General features: G+C 37.1%; 1 protein-coding gene across 1 annotated transcript; it reads right to left on the bottom strand.

The window, feature by feature from the left end:
- Nucleotides 1-654: 654 nt before the first annotated feature.
- LOC109012761 (ferrochelatase-2, chloroplastic-like) lies at nucleotides 655-17028 on the bottom strand. Its single transcript, XM_018994549.2, has 11 exons — nucleotides 16848-17028; nucleotides 16582-16770; nucleotides 14948-15245; nucleotides 12899-13042; nucleotides 11472-11573; nucleotides 10069-10172; nucleotides 9850-9976; nucleotides 3184-3336; nucleotides 2262-2362; nucleotides 1880-2081; nucleotides 655-1101 (listed from the first exon to the last, which is right to left on the bottom strand). Exons 2-11 carry the CDS (start codon nucleotides 16698-16700, stop codon nucleotides 877-879), a joined length of 1575 nt encoding a protein of 524 aa, XP_018850094.1. The 5' UTR covers nucleotides 16701-16770; nucleotides 16848-17028; the 3' UTR covers nucleotides 655-876.
- Between the last annotated feature and the right edge of the window lie 1059 nt (nucleotides 17029-18087).

Below are 18087 nucleotides of genomic sequence, written 5' to 3' on the forward strand. Positions count from 1 at the left end.
GAAAATGTCGAATGTCGAATGTCTTAGGAGGTGCATTCACCAAAAAAATGTCTTTGCACTTGTTTTACTCTCTTGTGAAGTTTCAAGTACTGTCTTTGAGATATGCCCATCAATATTGTTTTGATGTTTGGTATGCTCTTCACTTCCACTGCAAAGAAAATGTCTTCCAGTTTAGAACATCACTAAAGGGTAGTGCATAGCTATCAGCATATCACAAATCAACACTGGCACACATTCAGCATAGATTGCCTCTACAACTCTCGGACTTGCTAATTCATACCCACTTGAGCACAAGCAGAACCTGCTCTTCCTCAGCATCGAATCATAAGATACTCTATTTGGAAGCTGCTCATAAACCTGCACATCTTCGTCTTTGTTCTTCCATTGCTCTAGAAGTAGGTACCTAATGTGGCCATAACCCACAGGTCCCAGGATCGAAAACTTTTATCTCAATTCGCTGCTTTCATAAATGTTCTCATTCTTTCAGAAGTCGATCCATAGCCAGCCGAAATGGGAAGGCCAACAGCTTTACGGCCATGAATATAGCTGGTTGCAAAGTATACTGTTAACCAATTTCAAAATATACGCTAAAACTGTTTCACCACAAACCACGTTCGGAAAATTTCTCACCAGTGGAAAATAACAAGCACAAACGAAAAAAACAAAGCAAAAAGCTTTACAACATACATTCAAGGAACAGTCTGCATGCATACAAACCAAAATCACTATGATACATATTTTTATGTAACATTTTATTCATATCGATGTCCATGCTGCAAGAGCCAAATGTGATGCATGTATGGAAGATGCTGATAGTATGCATAAACAAAATTTACAAGTGGCTCCATTAATTTCCATGAAGGAAGAGGGAGAGATTCACCGAAACAGCGGCAATATGCCCCACTGGTGTAGAAAACCCTCCCCAGTGGTGACTTCTAGCACCAATAGAACAAGCACTGCCAACATAGCTGCCCTTCCATTCCAAGTTTCAGCACTTTTTGTCCAACCCCATTCCCACACTGTAACAGGTGCTGGTAGCTCCCTGCGTTGTGAATCATATGCTGCCAATAATTCTTCTACGCTGCCAAGGGGAACCAAAGACTGCAAAAAATCCAAACCTTGGATCAAACTTCCATTCCATGAAAATTAATCTGGATTTTTTTTTTTTACCTTGAAAAGCAAAGTTCTAGACGCAAGGCTTCACCAAGTTTCAGAACTGACAAAGTTCATAAAAGCTTAAGAAGACAAATTTGAATTTTATGCACAATCAACAATTATGAAAGTAAAAACAAAGCAGAAAAGCTTGAACATCAACCTTCCCTGCTGGTACTGACCCAGACTCTTAGGCCCCAGAAACATGAAAAAGCTTTCGGCAGAGAAGAAATCTAATAATGATTCAATTACTATCAATTGAATGTTTATAAATACCTATCAAAATGTACAGCAATTGCTATTCACGCACACAAGCCATTGAACATAAGGTTCATATTTATATGACCTGCTCACAACGCTTCTCTACCTAACACTCGTCTACGCAGACAGAGAACTTCCACTTTGATTTTTTTCTAGCTTCATAAATAGGAAAAGACTCTCAAGAACATGTGCTTTTATTTCAAATAAAGTAACTATCTTCATATGGAATAGATCTTTGAAGACACATAACTACCATCTAAAATAAAGCAGATCTTTGACAACAGACAAATCATTCAAATAGAAGATCAATTGCACGGGCGAAGTACAAAATGCAAAGCTTATAGCATCATTTGCTCTCACTAGATGCCCTAGAGTACTCTATCCAAATTTATTGTATCAGTATCCATTCCAAACAGAAATGTTCAATTGCGTATGGCACATTGATTCAACTCCAATATAAAGGTACCTGTCGAGCTTCGAGGTTTGAGACTGCCATGGCTCCAACATATGGGAGACTCTCAATCACAGCATCAGCCAAATCTGAAATGAAGGTTGGTTCACAACCTAGGGCAGGAACACGCCCCCATTTTTCTATACCAGACTTTAGAGCTAATTCTTTATACTCAACGTCAATTTCTTCTAGAGTTTCAATGTGTTCACTGACAAAACTGTGAATCAAGCATACAAGTTTTTATTAAATGTATTCCAAACATATGTGGTGTTTTCGTGAGTGTTGTGCTTGAGAGAGAGAAAGAGAGAGAGAGAGACAAACACACACACACACAGAATTAAGGATAGACCAACAGGAAGCACGAGGTATTGAAAGGAAGGCAAATGACACGCATTACCTGATGGGGACTGCCAACAAACGTTTCACTCCTTTTTGCCCAAGTTCAATTATTGTCTCATCCGTATAGGGTTTCAACCATTCCACAGGTCCAACTCTGCTCTGCAAGAACATTTACTATGTAATGAGTTCACGATGGTAGCATGGGTTACATGCAAAAAGACACCAAATAAAACAACTTACATTGTTCATTAGACAATAAAAAGGCTCCTAAGTACCATCATCAATTCAAATGACAAAGTATTTCATTATGAAGATAAGCTTTAAAAAAAATCAACATTCAACGAAAGATCGGCCACAAACAGTTAATGTGATACGTTTTTTAATAAGTATTGATGGTGTAATTCATACAAATCAAAATGGTCCCTCTATCTAAGCTCTGTTAATTTCATTGATGGAAATAACTAAAATGACATTTACTTGCCATGTCACAACCAATCACATACGAATAAGCGTCACAAAAGAACGGTAAGCTTTCAAATAATTAAATAATGTCCATTCAGCAAGCCACCTCAACCAAAAATATTAAAGTCATAAAAATTACAACATTTATTGAATCAACTATGATTAGAAAAAATACACAAAACAAGAAAGATTATACTTAAAAGACTGCACCAAATAAAAATAAAAATAAAACTTGATAAAATAAAATTAGAAAAAAAAAACTTAAAATAAAAAAGGGTGACATTGTACCAAAATCAGGTTCTCAAGGGGTGGCCACCATCGGCACGATAAGGGTCTTGCTGGTCACCCCGTGGGTGGCCTGGGGTAGCCAACAGTGGCCACACCATGGGTTTAGAGTCCGTGTTAGAGTTCAAAGTCCACCATTATCCATAAGCATAAGATTGGACACTGTTATTCTCCGCTAATAATAAGGAAATACAAAGATGGGAGTACAAAAGCAATATAAAATCACGAAGTACCTGATAAGCAAGAGTGTAAGCATTATTTATCTTCCTCTTTTCTAATTCTTCAATTATCAAATCCACACATTCCTCCATCTCTGCCTTGTATGGATCACCAGCTTCTTCAACATATGCAAGTGGCACCCCATGCGCACTAAAGAATATCATAACCTACTATGCCATTCTCAGTTATACTGGGTGACATTGTACCAGAATGATATGACAAAGTAACATTTAAAGCTTGTAACTTTGATGTAAAAAAAAGAGAAGCTTCTGAAAGAGTAAAAAGAATAAGCATGAGCTCGGTATGCAGATAATAGAAGTATAAAGGAGATAGCCCAGGTACACATAAGTCAACTGACAGCAAAATGAGAGAGAGAGAGATAAACGATCCAAAAAAAGATGAAGAAAAAAAATGCTCCACCACTCTCATCCACTTGAAAATTAATCTCAAAAACAATGATGTCAGTTTTAAGCAATGAGATTTCAGGTCCACCAACCAAAATCCCAAGCATTCATTTCGCTCTAAGTACTCCCCGTCAAGCGTAAAGGCGCAACATTCACTATTTCTTTTGGAGCTGCCTCTCAACACACTAAAAGCTCCCCCCATTGAATCAGGTATAACCCAAGAAATCCTAAATAGAAAGAAAACTAATAATCAAAGCTGTCTAGCAATAGCATAGTGCAAGAAAAAGCATCTCAAGTCTAGTAGACGCATACAAAAGTTTCTGGTTTCGTTGAGGACTGCAATAATATACAACTGTTTTTTACCAAGTAAATAAATGTTCAAAACAAGAAGGATAAGATACTCGCTTAGGAGTTAGGAACATTGCCCCACAATTGCCATATAATAATGACATATATATAATTATGTCCATACAACCAAAGTTTTCTGTACAACCAAAAACTCTGATGAGGTCTGGTGGGATTAAGCGGTTAGATCACGACGATTGAGCAGTGAGTTGTAGGGGTCGCGGAGTAGGATGGGGTTCAGAAGAAATTTAGATATATAATAAAAAACATTCGGTTTGAGGAAGGAAGGAAGCTCCTTGCTCATCATTACAGAAAGGAGCTAGACGATAGTTAAGGAAGTGAGACTTCTTGGGATGGTTTCGGTGCAATAGTTTGCTAAAGCATTAGAGGAGTGTTTGAAGGGGGGACAAAGGATTTTTATACCACATCAAGGGAGGGTAACAAGAGCTTCATTGCACAGAGGTGTTCAAATGTCAATAGCCGTTTCATGGCGTTAGTAGAATATGGTGGGGGTGGAAAGCGAAGTTTTATCTTTGTACCAGAAGACATTGGAGGGGACGGGGTGGAGGAGGATGGCAGATGCATTCAGGGAGGCCATTTTGGGGGAGGGGATCGTGTTTTGTAACTCGGGCGAAGTATCATGGAAACCGTCAGGGATGGGGAGTAAAACACAAAGTCGGTCGTACAAGGAGGCCTTGGTGCAGACGATGGCGCCGATGTAGTCCCGAGTGCAGTATTCGCGTAGCAGGGCCGGTGGTGGTAGGACTCAATAGCAAACCACGGTGAGATGCCTACAAGGTCAAAGAGCGGAAATGGCCTGACACAGTACGGGTTCAGACTAGGTGCACTAGAATGGAGGCGGTGGCAAGCTCGTTGTCACTTAGGCAAACGATGACATGCACAGTACTCTAGAGGGCATGCAATCCCAACTGACAGATCTGCAGGAGAAAGTGGCTGCTCTAATACGCTATGTTCAGGAGGATAGGGCTACGAGCTTGGGCTTTGCACCTAGGAATGATATTGAGCCTAACAAACATATGGGTGTAGGCAAGAAAGCTGGGCTTCAACCCATGGGGAGTAATAAGCAACCAAGGGACTTGGCAAGGTCTGATGGGCCTCGAGTAGCAGGTTCGTCAAAAGAACATGAAAGAGCTGGTGGCCCAAAGGTAATAAGGGGCCCACGATCTGGGCTTCAGCCCATGTAAGAAAACAAAGGGAAGTCCACGGTGGGTGTTCAACCTGTGTGGATAGTGAGAGGTGGGGACGTGGCTGGGCCTTCTACCAGCGGGAGGCTCCTGACCTCGCCGGCAAAGGTCCTGACAGACAAGACCATAGCCACAAAACCGTCGACAAAGGCGCAGATAACGGACTTGATAAAAAGAGAGATAGGTGTTGGCAGAAAAGCCTGAAATGGATATTGTCGATGCTGCACTGTCGGATGTCAGATCCCAGGCCCAACCAGACCAGACAAGGCCGACAGACAGCAAGGGCAAGTCTCCTCTCCAGACCCAGGTGGTTTCCCCACCGATGAAGGTGTCACAGCATCTGGAAGTGGCCAGTACGTTGTTTATTGAAGTAGAGAACACATATGAGGTTTCAGAGGGGCTTTCTCAGATGTTAGTGCCTATTACGGACCCCTTTGAGTGGGGTGGTAGGTCCAACTGTGTTGAGAAAGAAATGGGGGTGTCGTTGCAATCACAATGGACACCCAGGGGCGTGATAGACATGGTTGGGGAGCTAGTATCCCTAAGCTGCTTTCTGCCAGGTTAGTATAGTGTCTCTGATTGGGTTTTACACAAGACAAATGAAATATAACATTGTGTGGGAATTGAATGTGAGGGCTTTAAAGAACAATTTATGGCTTTGCTCACAGCCATTGAAGATGGGCATGTTCAACAAAAGAAATCAGGTTCTAAAAAACAGAAGGAGCTCAAGAGACTAACTTGGCCTCTAAACCATGAAGGCTCAAGCAGAGAAAGAACCAAAGGGAAGGGAATAACATCATCTTAATGAAACCCAAAATTATTTCTTGGAATGTCCGAGGGCTCAACAAGGCTAATAAGTGTTTTCAGGTGAAAAACTTTCTTCCTGAGTGGAAGGCGGACACTGTGTGTTTACAAGAGACTAAGCTGAAACTTATTACAAGAAAAATTGTTCGAAGTTTATGGAGCTGTACCTATGTGGATTGGGCTTACCTAGGCATCTGATGGGGCTTCGGGAGGTATATTAATTATGTGGGATAGATGAGTGGTAGAGAAAATGGAGTAATTCATTGGGCAGTACTCAGTGGCCTGTTACTTCAAGAATGTGGAAGATAATTTTTTGTGGGCATTCGCTGGCATATGAGTCGAACCTAGATAGCAATAGAAGACTTCTATGGGAGGAAATAGCGGGAGTTCATAGTTGGTGGGACACACCATGGTGCAATAGGCGGTGATTTATGTTATAAGGTTTCCAAGCGAACGATCAGGAGAAAGTAGGATGCGACTTGCAATGATGGAATTTTCGGAGTGTAATCTCGACTTGGGATTAGTGGATCTTCCTCTCATTGGTGGAGCATTTACATGGTCAAATCACCATACGTGGTCTACACTAGATAGATTTTTAGTCTCGTCGGAGTGGGAAAGCCACTATCCGGATCTATGCCAAAAGAGGCTTCCTCGCATTTGTTTCGATCATTTTCCTATCTTGTTGGATTGTGGTGGGATTCAAGGAAGGCGTCTGTATTTTAAATTCAAAAATAGATGGCTGAAAACTAAAGGCTTTGTGGAGAAGGTTAGGCAATGATGGTCCTCATATCAGATACATGGCACTCCTAGTTTCATTTTGGCAGGTAAACTTAAAACATTGAAACGCGATTTAAAGCTTTGGAATGTTCAGTCCTTTGGTGATATAGGTGACCGGAAGAAGTCTATGTTCGGAGAGATACAAGAATTAGAAAGGATACAAGAAGGCTGAGTCCTTTCCTTGGAAGAGTTATCTCAGAAGGCATAATTAGTGTCAGAATTAGACAGGGTTATATTATTGGAGGAGATCTTTTGGCACCAAAAATCCAGAGCATTGTGGTTGAAAGAAGGCGATCGAAGTACGAAGTTCTTCCATAGAGTGGCAAACTCTCATAGGAGAACTAATACCATTGAAATGCTGAATATAGACAGCGTAGCTTGTACAGAGACTCCTATGATTCGAGAGCATGTTGCTGATTTTTTTGAATACTTACTTACTGAACAAGTGGGATGGTAGCCAAAGCTTAATGGACTAGCCTTTGAGTCCATTGAGCCACAAAGTGTTCCGCGGTTGGAGAGATCCTTTGAGGAGGTGGAGGTTCTTGGGGTGGTGAGGAAAATGGTTAAAGATAAAGCACTTGGTCCTAATGGCATCTCTATGGGCTTCTTTCAAACATGTTGGGATGTGGTGAAGGAGGATTTAATGAAGGTGTTTCAAGAATTTTTTCGGTTGGAAAATTTGAAAAAAACCTAAATGCAACTTTTATTGCACTTATTCCTAAGAAGCTTGGGGCAACGGAAGTGAAAGATTATCGACCCATTAGCCTTGTAAATGGGGTGCATAAAATCATATCCAAGGTGCTTGCAAATCGTCTAGGGGAGGTGTTGGGAAAGATTATTTCGAAACCCCAAAACATTTTTGTAAGGGATAGGCAAATTCTTGATTCATTTTTTTTTTTACTTATAAAAAAAACCCATGAATGCCTTGATAGTCGAATAAAATCCGGCAATAAGGGGATCTTATGTAAATTGGATATGGAGAAAGTTTATGATTATGTGAATTGGGACTTCTAAATTTATTTGCTTGGGAGATGTGGTTTTAGGGAGAGATGGTGTTCGTGGATCAAATGGTGTATCCCAGCGGTGAAGTTTTCAATGTTAGTAAATGGCAGCCCAAATGGCTTCTTCAACAACTCGAGGGGCCTATGACAAGGGGATCATTTGTCTCCTCTTTATTTGTTATAGTTATGGAGGCGCTTAGCAAAATGATCTCGGCTTTGGTTAATAGTGGTTTTGTGACTGGTTTCTTGGTTGGTGACCCCAATAGGGGTACTCTTAACATTTCTCATATATTGTTTATAGATGATACATTATTTTTTGTGAGGCAGAACAAAACTAGATGCGAGCATTGAGGGCTCTCTTACTTTGTTTTGAAGCGACATCTGGTCTGAAAGTGAACTTCAAAAAATCAGAGTTGGTGCCAGTTGATAATGTTTGCAATATCCAACGGTTGGCTAACATTCTTGGATGTAAGGTTTCCTCTCTTTCCATGAATTACCTTGGTCTTCCGTTGGGGGCAGCATCACGGGCTAAATCGATTTGGGATACAATGATTGAGAAGATTGAACATAGATTAACTGGTTGTAAGAGATTGTATTTGTCGAAAGGTAGTCAGATCACCTTAATCAAAAGCACTCTGTCCAATTTACCAATGTACTTTCTATCTCTATTCCCCATTCAAGTAAGTGTGGTGACTCGATTGAAAAATTGTATCGTGATTTCATTTGGAGTGGTATGGGGGATGAATTCAAATTCCACCTGTCAAGTGGGATAAGGTATGCTCTCCAATTTCTTCTGGTGGGTTGGGAATTAGAAATATGAGGATCTTTAATAGGGCTTTACTTGGGAATTGGTTGTGGAGATGCACTATGGAACCGGAAACTCTATGGAAGTCGGAGATAGACCTTAAATATGGAGGTGTGTTGGGGGGGGGGTGTATGGAGCACTAGAGAGGTGAGTAGGGCTTATGGAGTGGGAGTTTGGAAGCATATTAGATGAGGGTGGGGGGTTTTAAATCGTCACACTAGACTTATGTTGGGAGATGGTTCTAGAATTAAATTCTGGAGTGACCTACGGGTGTGGGGATAACGCCCGTAAGGATTTATTCCCTTCAGTTTTCATGATTGCTTGTGAAAAATAAGCTTCAGTGGCTGATGTTATGGTGCTATCTGGGGATCAAGTCCAATGGAACGTGAACTTTAGTAGGGCTGCCCAAGATTGGCAAATTGGTAGCTTTGAGGATTTTTTTCGTCTTTTATACTCCATGAGACCGAACATTCAAAGAGTTGACAAGTTGTGGTGGATACCAACAGGTAAAGCCATGTTCTCAGTTTGTTCTTTTTATAAGTCTCTCACACAATCGCAAGACAATCAATTCCCATGGAAGAAGATTTGGCGAAATAGGGCACCTCCTAAAGCGGCATTTTTTGTTTGGTCAGCTTCTTTGGGTAAGATTTTGACGATGGACAACTTACAAAAACGAAGGGTGATCATAGTAGACTGGTGCTACGTGTAAGAAAAGTGGTGAGACTGTAGATCATCTTTTACTGCATGCGAGGTTGCTAGAGAGCTATTGGATGAGGTGTCTGCAACTTAGAGCTAGCTTGGCTCATGCCTGCCACAATGGTTGAGTTCTTGGCCAGCTAGACAAATCTAAGAGGAACCCCAAATCATAGCTGTGTGGAAAATGGTGCCAATTTATCTTGTGGTGCCTATGGAAGGAGCGAAATGATCGGATGTTTGAAGACAAAGAACGCTCAATAGAGGAATTTAGATCACTTTTTGTTAGAACATTATTTTTATGGGCCATACATGACTTTCTTGTTTAATGGCCTTGGCATTCATGACTTTCTTGTTTCGTTTTATTCTTCCTAGATAGGAGTTAACTCGTGCATACCTTCTTGTGTACTTGGGCTAAGCCTATTATTATTAATACAATCGTTTATTTATCAAAAGAAATAATGACATATGGTTTACAAATAACAAGATTTCAGGTAAATAAAAAAATCCAAACGTGATAAACCATGAATCAAGAATTTGCACATGTTCTGGAGCACCTCAAATTAAATCGATAATTCGAAGAAGAAAGAATAAGACCAAATTCAACAAATAAGAAAGAAATTGAAAACATTTAAAGATGCACTACCTGTTCAGAGAAGTCAAAATTTCTCAACTCCTTCTCAATCAAATCTGCCATGGCCTTTATGTACCCTTCACGCTGGTACCATGAAGGTATTACTGTGTGCTGCATGTTGACTAAATATTCATCCTCCCTGATGAACCAATTAATTATTGTCAGATTAACGATATTAAATTATGCTTTTGAATAAGCATAACATAATAGCATCACGTGCTTGGCAATCACCGGAATATACTCTCCAAGAGTCGAAGGCTAGAACCACTGGTTGATATTGAAAATTGTGGATAAAGTGGAAGGACAACAAGCTTTGTAATTCCATCTCTTTTTATCTACAAAATTATTTTGAAAAGAAAATCAGTAGCCAGATCCACATTTTCAACCCTACAGCAAGTTTATGTATACAAAGATAGTATCGACCGAAACCTTGATAATGAAAGTAGGCTTGGGGTGAATCCACTAAAACAACAACAGCAGAGCAGAACAATCAACAAATTTAGTTGTTATTATATTCGAGAAAGAAAAGTACCAGATATATCAACTTATTTCCCAAGCAAACTTTTTTTTTTTTTTTTTATAAGTATTTCCCAAGCAAACTCAATATTGAAAGATTAAATATAATGATATTTTCATTAACAGCTTCAGCAAGAGTGCAACCGATAAAACCAAGGAGAAGAATGGGTCACTAATTAATTGCTCGCCACTCACCAGAACAACTTAATTGAAAATGGGACCAACATACCACTCACCACAGTTCATAACTCGCATCCCAACTCCCAAACCTACCCTTCCATTTTTTCCCGACAAACATTCTTTCTAGTAGGTATCTCTCTTGCATACAACCTGTGCACTTGGGATACACATTTTGAGCTTTTTAGTGAAATTAAATTACTTATAAATCCAACAATTTTTTAACATTTCACTATATTAGTATCATACCACCTACTTGCAAAAACACTTTTTTACTACAAGCTTACACACATGATGCAACTTTCGGTAAAACTGAATATTGCACTCTAAATCAGTTACAGTGGTAAAGCAAGATTCATGTGGCCAATTACCAGCATTCAATGAGAAGAATATGCGGTTATATAACAAAACAACCCTTCCCCTCAAGAAAAGTTAAAAAGACAAATTTACATTTGAGTTATAACTTCTAAACCAATAAGCAGCACCCAAGACAAAAATACCACACAACAGAATTGAATGGTAAAGATCAAAGTGACTCGATGTTTCACTTACCAAGTAATCCACAGACCGAAGTTGTTATTTCTGAAAGTAACCCACATTTACTTTTTAACAATATTATCAAAGAACAAATATGAAAAACAGGCGTTGCAAAAACTTGAAACAATGTACTAGTCATTTTTTTTTATAAGTACAAACAATGTGCTAGTAATTAGAAATATATAAAATTAAAAGCACACATAAGCGTTAGTCTCTTTAGCTCCAGTTGAATTAAAAGCAAAAAAAGCCTTTGACCATCAACATCATCAGAAGAAGATCAATTATTCAGCATTATCTTCTAAAACAAATAGCAAAGATAGAAGCTTATTATGAATCAAAATTAGTAAAAGAATAGCATGAAAAAACATCCACCAATGGTAGCATCTTAAGAGCCCACCAGATACCTGCTCAATAGCTTCTTCAGTGAATGGATGCCAATAACGCATACCAACATACACCTTGGCTGGGACATTCTTTTCCCAGAGGAACTTCATCAACTCTTTAGCCTGAACATATAGAAGGATAGCAATTGAATAGGCAGGGATAAGCTCAAATTTAAGGCAAAAGAAGTTTTTAAGAGCCAGATAGTATAAATACATGAATGTAGCGTAAAAAATCCTTTCCAACCAAAGCCAACATAAAATGTTAATTACATTTTGAGAGAGACAATAAAACATTTAAAAATGAGAAGAGTTCTTATAGAAAACATGTAAAAATAAATAAATAAATAATCAAGCTGTAAACAAAAACACCTGAGTTTCCCACATCTATTGTTACTATAATCCCAATATGATGATACTTCATTCAACATGAAAATTTTCAAATTTTGAAGTTTTGCAATAAGTATAAACTGGAAAATTTCTATGATCTTTCGCAAATTCAATAGCTTTAATAAACTGCTATGCCTGAATCTAGATCTGAGAAAAAATTTACCTTGCTGAATAATTTGAAAGTTAAAGCCAAAATTCATATGAGATATTCCAAAACTATCTAGGTTCTCGCTGTCGAAGTAAAATGAGCAAAAGAAATAATACATTTAACATCCACAATCAACATATTTGGGTTGCATTCCAGTTTATCTTGACATCACATAACCAGAGAGTTCGTACTAAAGCCAAAAAAGAGCCCATGCTAGAACTGCTATTTTGAATAATATTTAAGATCCACCAGAGATCACCATGCATCACAGTATTAACCTCTACTGGATGATGTTTTCAGGCATCCATTAAAAGTATCACGAGAAAGGGAGCAGAAAATATTTTTCCACAACTTAAAGGGAAGAACAAAGTAGAAACAAACTAGGATTTGAAGTGATCAAATCAGCAAAAAATATATATATAATTTTGGCAGGAAATACCAAAGTTTTATGAATCATCTTAACATTTTCTTTTGTTACAACTATCGATTAGTGAAACCACAATACACTTAATAAATGAACCACAATAACTAAGCTCATGTATAAACCAAAATAAATGAATAAGCTATAGAAATAAGAAGATTAAAGCCTGGTTTGGATGGAGAAATGCTTCCATCTCATCTCAATAGCCAAACACCACAAACACAAACACTTTTCAATTTCAAATCTTCAACTTTTTCATCTAATCATTACCTAATTATTACAAACAAAAGTCAACTTAAAAACTTATAGTCTAACAATATTATAACTTAATAATATTTTTAATTAACTTTTTCTCTCTCCTTTCCCAAAACCCCATAAAAATTTTAACTCAAACCATTTCTAACTCATCTCATCTCAACTCACTATCCAAACCAAACCTAAATAATATTAGCAACTGAAAAAAATCAAGTCAAAGTCAACAGAAAGTCATGCCTGCGCATCAGTTATTCGTCGAAGAGGAGAACCACCACCGATTGAGGCATAGCCTTCTTTGCTCTTGGGAGCCCGGAGAACAGATATGAATTGTGCCAGGGGCTTTTGAAGAAAACGAAACAACCTTGGTAGTCGTATAATATCCTGTCCGATAGCATGAAGTCAAATGAATACAGCACCATTGATGGCAAAATGAATGTCCACCTCCAATGTAAGAAAAAAGACGATCAATTATAGTTGATAATGAAACTCAAAACCCACAGCCTAATCATGGTGTTACTGTTTTCTATTACCATTCCATGTGTTTAAATTGTGGGGAAAGTACGGCATTGGCCCTTGGGGTTTGACCTTGTCTCAAACCAGTCCCTACAGTTTAAAAAAGTAGCAACAATCCCTGTCATGATGTCCATATACCAAAGTGAACCCAAGGTCTAATTTCTGTTAACTCATTGCAGAAAATGCTGATGTGGCACTAACTAGCCATGTCAAGCACAATAAAAGGACACAAGTCATTATAAAACCAAACTAGCATCCCCATCATCATATTGCCACATCAATGCATCTAACAACTCTGCTAGACATACCAGCAACGTCGCCATGTCATCAAGTCGAACATGTAAGATTAGTAAAAAATATTAGAAAAACAAAACTAGGTGGGCAAATGACAATTCCCACTTATCTTCTTTAAATCGAAAATTCTCAAATTGCGTTCCCAACAAACCCTAATAGTGCAATTCGAATTGCTTGACTCGAAGCCACATAATCGTCACAGTGGAACATGCCATTGGCTTCATCTGAGCAGCATGCCATTGGGGTGTCATCGTCCTTGTCCTTAGGGCATGGTGCTGAAGGCAATAGTGGTAACAACGATTTTGACACTATGGCCATCAAGCGCCATTGGTGTATTTATGGACCTTAGAGAATCTTGGGAGGCGATTGTGCATGTTCAAATGAATATAGCTGAAAATGCCAATACTGTTTGTGGCCTCCATGCCCCCAAGGACGAAGATGATCATATCTTCGATGCATGCTACATAGATGAAGAAATGTTGCACAAATGAATCTGATTGGTGCTCCACCATGATGTCTATGGGTCTTTAAGTCAAGCAATGCGAATCACAGTGTCAGGATTCATGGGGTATACAATTTGGGAGTTTTGGATCTAAACGAGATAAGTGTGAAAAGTGTATTACCATTTTCTATTCTTTTTTATTAATCTGATGTGTCCAACTTGATGACATGGTTGCATAGCTAGCATGTCTAGCAAGGCTACCATATGTCAAGATGCATTAATGTGGATGATGGTTACATGAATACTGCGTTGGTTGAATTGTGAAACATGTCCTCTTTTTATTGGATCTGATGTGACTAGTTAGTGTCACATCAGTGTTTTTAAATAATCCATATCTAAACATGGACAAAGGAACCACTGTGGTATATGGCGCTGCCACATGGATCATTGTCACGTCAATAAGGACTAGTTTCGAAAAAGACCATACCCAGGTGACCAATATAGTAATTAACTTTGTTGCCCATTATAAGCTTATATATGAGAGAGAGAGAGAGAGTGATAGCAAGGCATGCCCATAAAAATGTTCAAAGTTATGAAGCTTAGCCAAGATGCCAACCATGTGATAGCTATCTTAAATCATAAATACAGAAATATCCAAAACTCCACTTATCATAGTCATTAAACAACACAGCTGAAGCTTCAATATAAATAAGGAACCATGAATTTCTTTTAAAATTTTCAAAATAAATATTATTCCCCAGCAAACAAAACCATTCCACATACATGTCTTCCAATATAATTTGTGAAGACAAAAAAAAATCAATAAACCAAATCTAGAAATCAACCATCTAACAAAGAATAATTGATGAATCAAATTTAATATAATTGTCAATAATTTAATTGGTTTTGAACCTTCCATTAGCATTTGCTCAAGGCAAAACATTAACAAAAAAATAATTATTATAAATGCTGCAAATTTACAATTGGGGGATATATAAATATTTGAAACAATTAAAGAAAAATCAAGAACTTATTACCGGGTCAGCAAAAAGGTTAAACAAGAAAGGCTGCACATCTTCAAGAGTCTCGGGACCTCCAAGGTTCAGCAACAAGACTCCAATCTTATCATCACCAACAATAGGTGCATTGGAGACATCTTGAGTTTTTGAGGTCACAAGTGCTCCCAATGGAATCAAATACTTCTTTAGGGATTTCTTTGAAAATAAAGATTTTGTTTCAGACCATCCAGAAGAAAATCTTGCATCTATGTAATTCTTTGAAGGACCAGAGCAACGATGTATCCTTTGGGAGGTACATATTGCCTGTGGGAACAGCCTATGAAAGTAAAAAATATATATATAAGAAAATAAATATATAATTTTTTATATACTACATCAATTCTCAGATATGGTATTAAAATATTTGCTTTGTAATTGGAAATTATAACTGAATTTAGCTACAACAATGCAGTAACGTAAAACCATTACTTTTAATAATGTTACCAGGAAACGCAATGATGCAATAGGGAATAGGAATAATTAAAGAAACATTCATAAAACTAATTTTCAGAAATCAGCATAATGTGAGAGAAAATTAAAAACAGAGGAAAGATATTAGAGAATAACAGTAATTTTGAATAACAGTAACGGCATCTAGTGATCTACATGGAGGGTGAATTACTATGAGGAAGACTTGCAGCTCCAATACAAAGTCATTGTTATGATCCTGAGGGTTAAAGGTTTAACTAAATTAATATCCAACAGTCTTAGGGCTTTTGGATCAATAGTTGGGTCTTTAACAATTGGTATCAAAGCAGAGACAACGTCACGAGTTCAAGTCACGGAGGAGGCAACTTACAAGCTAGATTAAAATGTATTGGTACTATGTATGGACATAGTATTAATTCATTGAATATTAATAGATGAGTGAAGCTGCCAAAAGGGAAAGGGCTACAACCAAGTCAGTGTCGATAGAGTGAGCCGCCGTGGACGTTGGATTCTAAAGCATGGTGAAATGTTATGATCCTGAGGGTTAAAGGTTTAACTAAATTAATATCCAACAGTCTTGACGCTTTTGGATCAATAGTTGACATTTCATGAGTTTCTTGTATCACTAGATTATCATGCATAGGCAATGCTCATGTATATGTCCCGTGTAGCTGGGCTCTTGCTATTCTTATTATCAATAAAATTTTGTTTACCCAAAAAAAAAAGCCTATGCATGCATTGCACAAAGATGGTGAAAATAGAAACCAAATTTCACACAAAGAAAAAGCTAGTAACATTGCTCTAGATATAATAGCTAGTTACTAATGGATACGGACGTTTGTTTTTCTTCTTCGTTTCCTGCTAAGTGCTACTGATGTATCAATCGCTAACTAATAAAATCGAATGAAATATATATCAATGGCTGTACAAAAAATTCAAAACTACAACAACTTGTAAAATAAATAAATATAAATACAAATATAAATCCAGAAACAAATGACTATAAATTCAAAAGAAGAACCGCCATATAAAATTACGAAAACGAAACAATCATTATGAGTGAATCTCTTATAAAAAAAACAATCATTACGAGTGAATCATATATCTAGATGCATACATGCACAGATATTTGTAATCCGCAAAACGAAAAAAAGGAGAAAAAAAAAAAGATTTTGGAATCTTACACTGGGAATTTAGAATTGCGAGAAGCATAGGCGCGGCAAGGAGGACGAAGAAATGCAGAGGATGAAGAAGAAGGAGAAGAAGAACACGAGGGACTCTGAATTAGACCCTTCATATTCATCTTGACAAAAGTACCACTAGTAATCCTCCTCTATTCAAATCCACCCACTAAACCCAGCACGCAAAAGAACCTAAACCCCAAACCCAAACATCAACATCAAAATCCAGAAAAGAAAAGAGAAAAAAGAGGGAAAAAAACAAGACGTACCAAAAGACGGTGCAGCGAGTAGTACGTGAGGAAGAGCATGTGAGAAAAGTTACGATGAAGGATGAGTAAGTTTACGGCTGTCCTTTAGCTTTATCGCAGAGACTAGAGAGAGACTAGAAAATGGTGTGTAGTTCAGGAGTTGTACTACGTAGTTATGGTTAGCCGAGAGAGGGCCACCCAAAGACGAATGAATATAATTATATAAGGGATCCGGGGCAGGGCCACCAAAAGACAAATGAATAGAAGCCCACGCCACTTTATCTAACTCTTTATCTATTTTCGTAGTAATATTACATACGTAGAGAAACTTTCGAGAAAACAGAATTTTTTTATCAAAAAAAAAATAATAAAAAAAGGTAGATATTAGATAATAATACAAAGAGAGAAGGGAAAATGGGGAAAATAATCAAAAGTTATTGATGCGAGCACATATATCTTTTATTTCACTTAAATCTGTAGCATCCATTTAACAAAAATACCGCGTATACATTTTATAAAATTACTCATAAATTAATATGATTTGATGTAATACGTTAAATTATAAATTAATTTTATTAAAAATAAATCTAATGTATCATATGAAATCATCAATTTATATTTTATTTTTATAGAGTTTTTTTATAACTGTAAAACTCATCTTATACTAAATGTAAATGGTATATTAGAGAGATATATAGTCAGATTATATAATAATAGGAAAAAGTTATGCTTCCCGCTGGAAATTTTTTATTTTTTTTTAAGTTTTGTTTTACTGTGATTAAGTAAATATTTTTTAATAATATTATAAATATTTTTTAAAAAATATTAAAAAATATTAAAAAAATCATGTAAAAAAAAAACAGAAAATGCATTAGCGGTAGCCCAGTGGTGGGCGTAAACCCACCCATATAATAATAGCAAATAATGGCCATCAACCCTTTGACTAGCGGTTGGCTAACAACCCTTTTAGACAAATTTAAATATATACTAATAAATTTTATTAAGGCCAAAGGAGCGTGTCTGCTGCATTCCCATGGTATAAAGGAGAATAATTCAGATATTCTCAAAGACTTCACTTTTATTTATTATTTTATTATTATTTTTTATATAATTTTTATTATTATTCAATATTTTTTAATATTTTATCATTATTTTTTTAATATTATTCACAAAATACTTAAAAATACCTTACAAAATATTTTTTCATTACTATTCACAAACCCGTTTAAATAGTAAAAATATTTTATCTCATCTCATCATT

Source organism: Juglans regia, chromosome 1, assembly GCF_001411555.2.
Source record: "Juglans regia cultivar Chandler chromosome 1, Walnut 2.0, whole genome shotgun sequence".
Taxonomy (NCBI): Eukaryota; Viridiplantae; Streptophyta; class Magnoliopsida; order Fagales; family Juglandaceae; genus Juglans; species Juglans regia.